This window comes from Lactuca serriola, chromosome 9 (genome assembly GCF_051521515.1).
Source record: "Lactuca serriola cultivar US96UC23 chromosome 9, Lser_US96UC23_V15, whole genome shotgun sequence".
NCBI classification, from domain to species: Eukaryota; Viridiplantae; Streptophyta; class Magnoliopsida; order Asterales; family Asteraceae; genus Lactuca; species Lactuca serriola.
Genome location: NC_136416.1, coordinates 69,139,569 through 69,150,275, shown reverse-complemented (window position 1 = coordinate 69,150,275; position 10,707 = coordinate 69,139,569). Strand labels below are relative to the sequence as shown.

Genomic DNA, 10,707 nt, shown 5'->3' with positions numbered 1-10,707 from the left:
AGAAATTCGATTTTTTAAGCAGTTTTGCAAGTATAACAAGAAAACAAGCCTAGTCTCTGATACCACTGTTGGGTTTTGAGCATTCTAACACTCCTATGGTGTACATGCAACCCTATAAACCTTGGATCTATGTTTTCTCTATTATACATGCAAATAAGAACTTTCCAAGGCTTTAATCCTAACTAGCATATTATGATGTTCTTAATCTACAAAGTACTAGTTAGATGACATACCTTTTGATGTAGCTTGATGTCTTCAAGCTTTAAGAGCTTAGCCCCAATAGTGTGGAAACCTCAAGTGGAATCACAAATCACCAAGACACCTTGGAAGACTTTAGAGAATATGGATACTTGGTTCTCTCTAGTGAAATTGGCTAGCCCTTCTTAGTGTACCACACTAGTACCAATTTCACCAACCAAGGACATCTTTATATAGTGTAGAGGATTAGGGTTAAAACCCTAATACCCATGACCTTTCATTTCCTAGGATCCATGGGTTAAACACTCCATGGACTATCCATGAAAGTTTAGCCCAACCTAAATGAACTTGGCCCATTCCATATATATAAGAGTCCATATTTAATTAGTTCCTTTTGATCACTTAATTAATTATAAATTAATTCTTGATCAATACTAATTAAATAATATGATTCCATATTAATATATTAGAACTTATAATATATTAATATTAATCATAAACATACTATTCTCAAAAGATTATCCATATAAATTGTGTCGGTGAAGTGCAACTCAAATGGACCATGCCGGGTCGGGTCAAGTACATACCAAATATAGTTATGGACTTAGACATTAATCCAACAATTAGAACATGTTTTGAAACGATACTCTAATTTGATATATCTATCTTTAATTATGGTTGAAATGATTGGATACTTATGGCTTTATTAATGTTTTAAAAAGAAATTTTTGGTCATGATTTTTGGGATGTTACACATTTGAAGGAGGGCAGGTAAAAAAGACCATGAAGAATGATGGTTTCATGAAGTTTTACATCAGTAATGAAAGTTATAGCAATGGAATGACCATCAGGAAGACTAATTTTAATAGGGCTGAACAAGTTTAGTCATGGATAGAAAAATAGAGCTATTAGAACAAATGTGATTTGTTGCTCCAATGTCAATAATCCATGAATAACGAGGAGTCAATGAAGAAGAAGATTTAGAGGCATTTGCAACAAAAGAGCTGAAAGAAAAAGATTTACCTCCATCATTCATAGAACCTCCAGTGATAGATGAATTGACTTGATTGAATGATGAAGTATGAGTAATGGAATTAGTACAAAGAAGTTGAAGCAAATGTCATATTGCTCTTGTGAAATGTCGGGAGCAGTCATAGTCGTAACATTTTGAACTGTAGGTTTAGATTCTTTTTTCTTGACTTTGGTGAACTTGAAACTAGTAGGGAATCCAACGAGTCTGTACCATTGTGATTTCGTATGACCAGACTTCTTACAATGGTTGCAAAACAATTGTTTCTTGGAATTGGAGGAATCGGTAGAGACATGCATAGCAGTAGCATGTGGATTGAGAGGAGAGGTTGTAGTAATACCTCTTTGTCTTTCTTCCTGGATAATGTGAGAATACACGGCCGAGATTGTTGGTAATGGCTTAATCATTAGTATTTGACCACGGATGATCTTATAAGATTCATTAAGTCCCATTAACAATTGAATGAGACGTTGATCTTCTAGGACTTTATTGATTGCAGTAGCAGAAGCACAGGAACAAGGAGAAATTCCTTGAACGATCCCTAATTCATCACAAATTTTACTTAATTTGGTGAAATAAGTCGAAAAATCTTCAAATCCTTGTGAAATTGAATACAACTGTTGTTGAATTTGGTAAAGTAAAGCCCCATTGGATTGAGCATAGCGATGATTAAGTTCAGTCCGGATTTCACTAGCGGTTTGAAGAAATAGAACGTTGTCAGCGATGTTCTTGTGTAGAGAGTTTAATCTCCAACTGATTACCATGGAATTAACTCGAAACCAATTAGGAAATGAAGGATATGAATCAGAAGGTTCCGTGATTAGGCGATCGATAAATCAAATTTTGTTCTTAGCAGCTAAGGAGATCATCATTGATCTCTTCCATGTATTGAAACCAACACCATTGAAAATAGAGGTACCAAGAGCAGAATTTGGATTATCTAAAGAAGCGATGAAATAAGGACTAGTATGATCAATGGATGTAGAACAATTAGGAATTGATGAAGACATGATGATGAAAAACGAAATGAATGAATGATGGGTTTTAGACATTACAAATAAACTTAAATTATTAAGTATGCATGCAAACCTAATAAGGATCTATGTTTTCTCTATTGAATCTATAACTATGAACATTAAATAAAAAAACCCTAAGGATACCTAGGTATTTTCGAAATTTAGAAAGAAATACGGAAAACATGCCTTTTTGATCATTTAGACGCAAACACCACAAATGTCGTGCCTCTAGTGGTTCACACCTAAGCTAGCAATGAAGATGATTAGGAGAGGGGGAGGAGGTAATTTTCAGATCTCTCTTGAGGAAGGAATAGCCGAAATTTGCAATGCATATGCCCTTTTATATAGTGCAACAAGGAAACCTTAGATAAACCCCAAACCAATAAAATAACATTATCTTATTTTTGGTATTTATCTAGCTTCCTAATTCTCCTCTAAAGATAATTCTAGAGCTCCAAAAGAACCTCTAAAACCGTCCACCACTTTGGTGGAAGGTTCTAGGGCCTTTTTCTCAACTATTTAATAATTGCACTTTAGTCCCTACACTTTTAATCAATTCCGTTAATCCCAAAATTAATTCTAATTAATTTCTGATTAATTATTAATTAAATATTAATATTTATAATTAATATATTATTTACATAATATATTAATAAACTATTTATTTCAATTTATTAATCAAATAATAAATCAACCTCTCTCTCCAGAATCATCATGTCCAATTGGTAGGTTTGAGGGCAACCCAAAAGGACTGTGATGCTATCAATTCAAGTTTATATCAATTATAGTTAATGACTTAGACACCTAATCCAACATAATTGATGGACAGATGAAGAGATGAAGATCGAAAAACCCTAATCTGATACCATGTTATGATGTTATGATTAAGAGAGAAAAGTGTATCTCATTCTCATTATCTGAATGCTTAAGTTACAACAGAACTCTATACTAGAATATATATGTACATCAAATATCTATAACTACTTGTAATAGAAAAAACTCATAGAAAAGATGAAAATGCCCTTGAGGCTAAATCAAACTCTAACGACTTAAACTGATTGATGTGTAACATTTAATTTGATTGGTCTATTCATCCATGAATCATGATGAATAGTGATGATCATGGAAGAAACAATAGATTCAAAACGGTAATTTAAAATGTAAAAATTGACTTTAATAGTATCGAGAATGATTGGTAACTTAAAAGAGTTATAATAAAAACCAAATACATCTATGTAGGAGAAAACAAAACTTGTTTTTATAAGAAAAATCCCAAAATTCGGATTCAATTGAACACAAGCAACAACGATAGGGTCTTCAAGAATTACAACTAAAAGTTTACGTTGGTGTGAAAACTTTGCTAAAAACTTTGAACAACTCTATTAATATCCATAAAAGCAAACCAAAAATATGAATCGAATACTGCTTCTTCAATCAATAATCAAAAGTTAAAACCGAAAATCGACAACCCAAAGGGTCCTTGGGATGTGCGACCATAAAGAATAGGAATAGATGATAACCACAAATGGTCCTTGTTTTTGTAACACATCATCACACAACTTGGTTTATACTTTACAATCAAGTATATAGCCACAATAAATGATTTTTTTTCTCAAAACACCCCAATTATACACTTAATTTAGAAATTCTAAAATGGAGATGTTAGATTAAATCGTATATTTTGCCACCTATAGGGAATAGGAATAAATGAAAGCTCAAATGACACCACCAGACTTGATTGTGATTGTACAAATGCTTCTTAAGGGGTGGGTGGGTGGGGTTGTGGGGGTATGTATGATGGACTTTGTTAGTGTGACAACCAAGAAATGCTAGAATAGTTGGTGAAAGTAGAAGAAGATTAGCAAAATCTTTGTGATTGAATTTCTCAATAATTATATATGTATTTTTAAGGTGATTATTGTTTTTAGAGGAATAAAGAAGAGACATTATAATTTACAAAAATAAACGACTTAAAACACATTACAAAGTATATAGTATAAACAAGTTACTTAAAATATGAGTAGATTGTATAAACAATCATCATATCTATTTTATTTGCATTATCAGAAAATAATAAATTCAAATAGAATGATGTGGAGGTAAAGGAATAGAAATGGGAAATAGACAGAGATAGAGATAGACGATGACTAGCACTTTGGTTTCGGGCCATTCGTGATGCCCCTCCCCACCACACCCCATTTTCATATTTCTTGTTTAAGTGATTAAAATAATTTTATTTTGATATCTATATGTTAATAAATTATCAGAAATATAATAATAGATAGTTATACTTTTAGATGTGGTTTGAGTTATTTTTTTTAACTTAAATTTCCTTTTTTTTTTTTTTTAAATTTAATACTGTATTAATATATGAGATTTTTTGTTATAGGATTCTCTAAAAGAACATAGCATTTCTTTGGATATTTTCTTCCTTACTTGAAATTAGCAACTTTGATTTTAATCCACATGTTTGATTTATTTTGTTATTATTGACAATATTTTAGATATATTTGATTAGTTATTAAATGTTTTTAGTAAGTAACATGCAAAATGAGATGTTACAATGATACAATCTATTTAACATTGCATGTTATCTATGATTTACCATTAAAATCATTAGTGATTGTTCAGAAACTATTATTTTCAACGGGTATTGCTTAACAATTTACCATTATTTTTTTTACAAGATCTACCATTCAACTCTCTTTTGTACATGAATTACGTTAAAGTCACAATTACATCACCAACACCCTATTTGCATCATTCTTTTCAAACACAATACCACAGTTTAGTAGTTATATAGAGATGAAATCGATTTTATCATCTTCACTATTTCCTACCATTGAAGAAACGAAGCTTGGGTTGTCTTAATAGAGGTGAAATCAGGAGCTCTAATCACAATCTTCTTCAATGTATTTGTTGAGGTTTTATTGCAAGTCATCAAGGGTTTTAAATCTCATCTCACATATCTGTTTAATATTAATTACTGTCAGTTCTCAAGTCGGTGTATCATCAATACTTGTTAGGTCTATATATCCAAACCAAATATCGTTTCCCTTCTTTTTGAACTTTAAGAACTACAAATCTACTCGGTCAAATTCGTGTATATAAAAATAATATTAAATAACTATAAACATAACATATAATAATAAATAACTACACATCTACTCGGTCAAATTTGTATACAAAAAAAAGTTTAACGACAATATAAAAAAAGGTTTAATGGTAAATGGTGATGAATTAACCTACGATATACAGTCAAAATGATAAGTTTTGAACAATCATATTAAACTTATATAAATTTAATGATAAATCATATCCACAAAAATAATATTAAATAACTATAAACATAACATATATTTATTACATTATCAAGCAATTAACTCTACTTTTTTTTACCATGTTACTTCTTTGTATGTAACTTCTTACTTGATGCATAATTTAACAACTACATGTCTGAAATATAATAAATAAATAATACCAATCGAAGTGATAAATAATGATTCCTAAAAGTAATAAAAGTTAAAGAAGATTTAAAAGCTTATTAAAAGAAGGACTACATCTTTTTAGATGGTTTGGGGGAGTAGTAAATTAGGGAAAAAAAAGGTTTCCTTTACATTCTTTAACAATAATGATGATTACAAGGGTCCAGTAAACTATTCAAAGAGGCCAAAACTCCACTTTGACCATTTTCCCTTCCATCTGAGAATCTAAGTGGAAATTGTTTATACAATTTTAATACCTTTTTGTACAAGTTATTAAAATGATATCATTTTAAAATACAGTTATACCTTTTCACCAGCTAATCCAAATACATATCAAAAGTTGGTAAACTGATATTCGGAAATCATTACGATATATGAGATTTCTGTTAAAGTTCATGAGTTATATATATTATGCTCCCTAGTAAAGGAAAGAAAATATTGATTATTAGAAGATTGTTATGTAAATATTTGATAATTAAAAACCATCTTCAACTTATTCTATTAGTTTTAATAGAAATATTTTTAGTAGATATTCACATTATTACTTTATATTTACTAATATTGTTTACAAGTTTGGCTTACATATTTGTTTATTATAATATTCTATATAGTATATTATTAGACATTTATTATGGAATATTTTATTTTGAAATGATAAATTCGAACTAGTTATCACATTCATACCATTTAGATGAACATTTTATAAATTGAAGAAGTTAGCACCAAATTTATTGTTTTATATATACTAAACTAAAAATACAAAACTCCATACAAGAAAAATATATAATGATTAACACAAAGTAACAAATATCACATATAAAATATCATTACACTAAATAAACTATAACTACATAAAATTCAATGTTGAAGGACCAAATTATATAAAAGAGCTCTACAACATATTTGGTTTGAATACATAGTGTAACATAAATTCAATATCTAATATTCTTATTCTAACAAATGAATAAGTTTATTATTTTATTATGTCAGAATATTAGAAATCATTATTAATATTATATGTCACTTGTCATATGTTAACCTATTATTTCTCCATTTAAAATTCTCCACTATAATTACATTAAAATAATAATTGATTTATTTCAAATTTCAAGTTTTAAATTTCACACTCAAATTACGTTAAATTAATAATATTATAATAAAAATAAAATAAAATTAATATATATTATAAGGTGATATACTTAATATATTTATTTAAATCAACGATTATAATTTTATATAACTAAAATTATATCTCTTAATTAATAATTTATTTAAAATAACTTATTTGAAATAATTGATTAATAATTTTGAATTTTACTATGAACGTTTAATTAATTTTATAACCATAGTTCTCACGGGTTATAAACTAGTTATTAAATAAACAAAAATTATGTAACCGTGTAAAAAAAATGAGGTCAAAGCGATTTAAGTTTAACACCAAACGTTCGTCTAAAAATAATTACGGTGTTGGATTGGAAATCCTAAAAATACGATATATATATATATATATATATATATATATATATATATATATATATATATATATATATATATATATATATATATATATATATATATATATATATATATATATATGGTAATGTGACATATTAAGTTCTTTTTTATTACTTTTTTCTAATTCAAATATCATGTTTTTCAAGTATTTCAATGTTAGAACATTTTTACTATCATTTTTAGGTTATCTGGTTGGCAATTGACGTAACACTCCATGACATGATAATGTGACACTATATGGTAACATCACATTTTGGATATTTAATTTGGTGACATGACATGATGTTGTTTATGTGTTTTCCCTCGTTATAAGAACCCAGTGGTTGAGATGCGAAATTTCACAAAAGATGTTCATGGTTCAAATTTTGGCACATCCAAATTATCATTAATGTTCCATAATTCACCTCTCAAATGAGTCTTGAGATGGGTTGACATGAACCACTTACATAGTGTTGTTTATCATTTTGAAAAAAAATAAAATAAAATATAGTAGTTTTTGTGATGGTTACCCAAAATGTTGTTTATTTTTGTGTAATTTGGTCTTATCATAAAAATAATAAAAACTCCTAACACTATGTCTTCTACCCTCTCTATTCTTGATTCTAAAATGGATCTAGCAAGTTAATGTCTTGTTGAGATGGGATAGTCAACCTAGGGGTGGAATTGGTACGGTTCCAAGTTTTTTTTTCTCTAAGCCGTGTACCATATCAACCATAGTTCGCAGAAGAATTTAACTACCAGTATCATAACGATTATGTTTGGTACCAGGTACCAACTAAATTGGCTACCAAAAATTTGGTTGGTACATATTGTTATTGGTATATACCAAAGTTTTGAACTAATAAATATATTTGAAGAGTTTGACACTTTGGTGCAGTTCGGTGTGGTTATTGTCAAAACCTCACCACTGACCGCAAATGCGGTTAATCCATATTCAAAACCGTTTGGTGCGGTTATTTTTGTGGTGCGTTATTTTTTTTTTTGTGTTTCGGTTTTTAGCGACAATGATCTGGTGCGGTTATTTTGTGTGGTTTTTAACCACGGTTTAAAGTTCAAACAGTTTAAAGAGATCAAAGGTCAAACATATTAATTATAATAATAATAACACATAAGATATAAGACAATTAACTAAAATCATTAATAATTAATATCTTAAAAACATCAAATCACTAGTAATTAACTATAAATATTTTAAAATTATCAAATTTTAACAAAAAATAAACATTTTTGTCTTTTAATATTTTATCCTTCTTTTCATCCATGAATTTTGTCATATTTATAATATTTAATATATTAATAATTAATAAAAAAAATTGTATATAATATATGCGGTGCAGTGCAGTTTTTTACGGTTTTTGAAAACTAATAAACACACTGCACCACAAATTTGCGGTTATTAAAAAACAGAAAACCTCACCATCAGTCTTTAGTGCGGTTGCGGTTTTTGCGGTTAATTTTAATTGTGGTGCGGTTTTTGCTCACTACTATTTTATAAGCTAAACGTGAATGTGAAATGAAGTTGTGTACTTGTGGTCATCTCTTGTTTTCGTATTCTTTTTACTCTTTTAGAGTCATGTTTTAGTAATTCTTTTGGTATCACTGATCACGTGCTAATCAAAAAATAATAAGTAGAAATGAGTTGTCATTCCTGCAATTGTGTTTGTAACTTCAATGATTTATATATATATATATATATATATATATATATATATATATATATATATATATATATATATATATATATATATATATATATATATATATATATGAATTGGTTGGTACAATACAACCGTGGTATTTAAAATTTTATACCGTTACCGTACCAAGATTACTTAATTGGCATTGTATTACCAACTAAACATATTGGCTACCGATATTATTGGTACGGTTGGTAACATGTTGATTGGTTCTCTGTAGTACATATTTGTCAGCCCAAAGCCAACCTTTGCAATGCCATTGCTCCCATCTATACCCTCCGATCCAAGATCCTTTATGCATATATAATCCTTTTTTAGTCGAACTAAATTTATGATATGAGTTTCTTTCTTAAAAAAACATCATATCTTAAAACACTTACATATATAACTTTGGGATGTTAGGTCAACTCTAATTCCCAACAAAATCGTAACCAAAAACTTTAATAAGAGCTTCATTACAAAATGGTTGGGAATGTATAATACATACTGCCATATCTATAGAGGCCTAAAAGAGTATTCTATATGCATAAAGGATCTTGGATCAAAGGATATAACTAAGAACATAGGTGATGCAAAGGCTGATATATCCAATCTCAACAAGGCATTTAACCACTTAAGATGTATCAATACCCAACTTGCAAGATTGACTTCTAGAATCAAGAATAGAGAAATTAATTGGACATAGCGTTAGAGTTTTCATTATATTTATGACAAAGTAAAAGTACATAAAATCACTATATTTTAGTTTCTCTTTTAGAATTTTGACATCAAGTACGTGATGTCACCAAATAGTGACACGTCATCATGTAATGTCAGCATCACGTCATCAAAAAATGCCATGTTAGCTGGTAATTGGGTAACATGAAGGCGATGATCGAGAATATCATGATTATTGAACAAAATTGAAAAATATGATGTTTGAATTGAATAAAAAAATAATGAAGTGTCAAAAAAATCTAATGTCTTTTATGACATTTACCCTTATAAAATCTTATAAAATATTTTCATATGCCTCTTTTCTCTTGTAAATGGTATATGTTCGAAGAAAAAAAGAGATCCTTTTTTTTTTCTCTTTAAGGGATAATAAAAAGATAATTGTTCTTTGTTTTGTGTATCAACAAAACCATAAGTTTGTTTACATAAATTACCATTAAATTTTGTTACTTTGTAAGTACATTCATATTAAAAACAATCTTTCTCCTTTGGACAAAAAGTCAAAAAGACCATTTAATTAGTTTTTCTATGAGGATAAATACATAATCACTAATGGATGTGGCATGTCACATGGTTGTTAGCATGGCATCATGTTTTTTTATACATATTTTACCATTAATTTTTTTTGGAAAATAACTTAAAAAGGTAATGAAGTTTTAAAAATGTATAAAGAAGACCATTGTCTTTTTTTAGTACACAAAATACAATTAATGAAGTATATTTTTTGTACACAAAATACCAACGAAATATACATTTGTTCAAATAAAACCTTGTGATAACCGGTTACCTTATGTAAATGGAAAAAATGACTTAAAAATATAACAAAGTTTTCAAAATGGTCATAAAAAATACTATTGTTTTTTAGTATAAAAAATATCATTGAACTATACCATTTGTAAACGGAATACCAACGAAATACACATTTTAGTACAAAAAATACCATTGAAGTTGCCAAAATATTAAAAAGTACCATTGTTGTTTTTTCAGAGAACATTTTGTTAACTTCGTTGTTTGCGGCTATGTAGAACACAGTCATCGAAGATTATTCACCC

The 10,707-nt window shown here is 28.4% G+C and overlaps 1 protein-coding gene across 1 annotated transcript; it reads right to left on the bottom strand.

Annotated features, from left to right (window-relative positions):
* Positions 1 to 1,230: 1,230 nt before the first annotated feature.
* Positions 1,231 to 1,992, bottom strand: LOC145075808 (uncharacterized). Its single transcript, XM_079021914.1, has one exon. It carries the CDS (start codon positions 1,990 to 1,992, stop codon positions 1,231 to 1,233), a length of 762 nt encoding a protein of 253 aa, XP_078878040.1.
* Between the last annotated feature and the right edge of the window lie 8,715 nt (positions 1,993 to 10,707).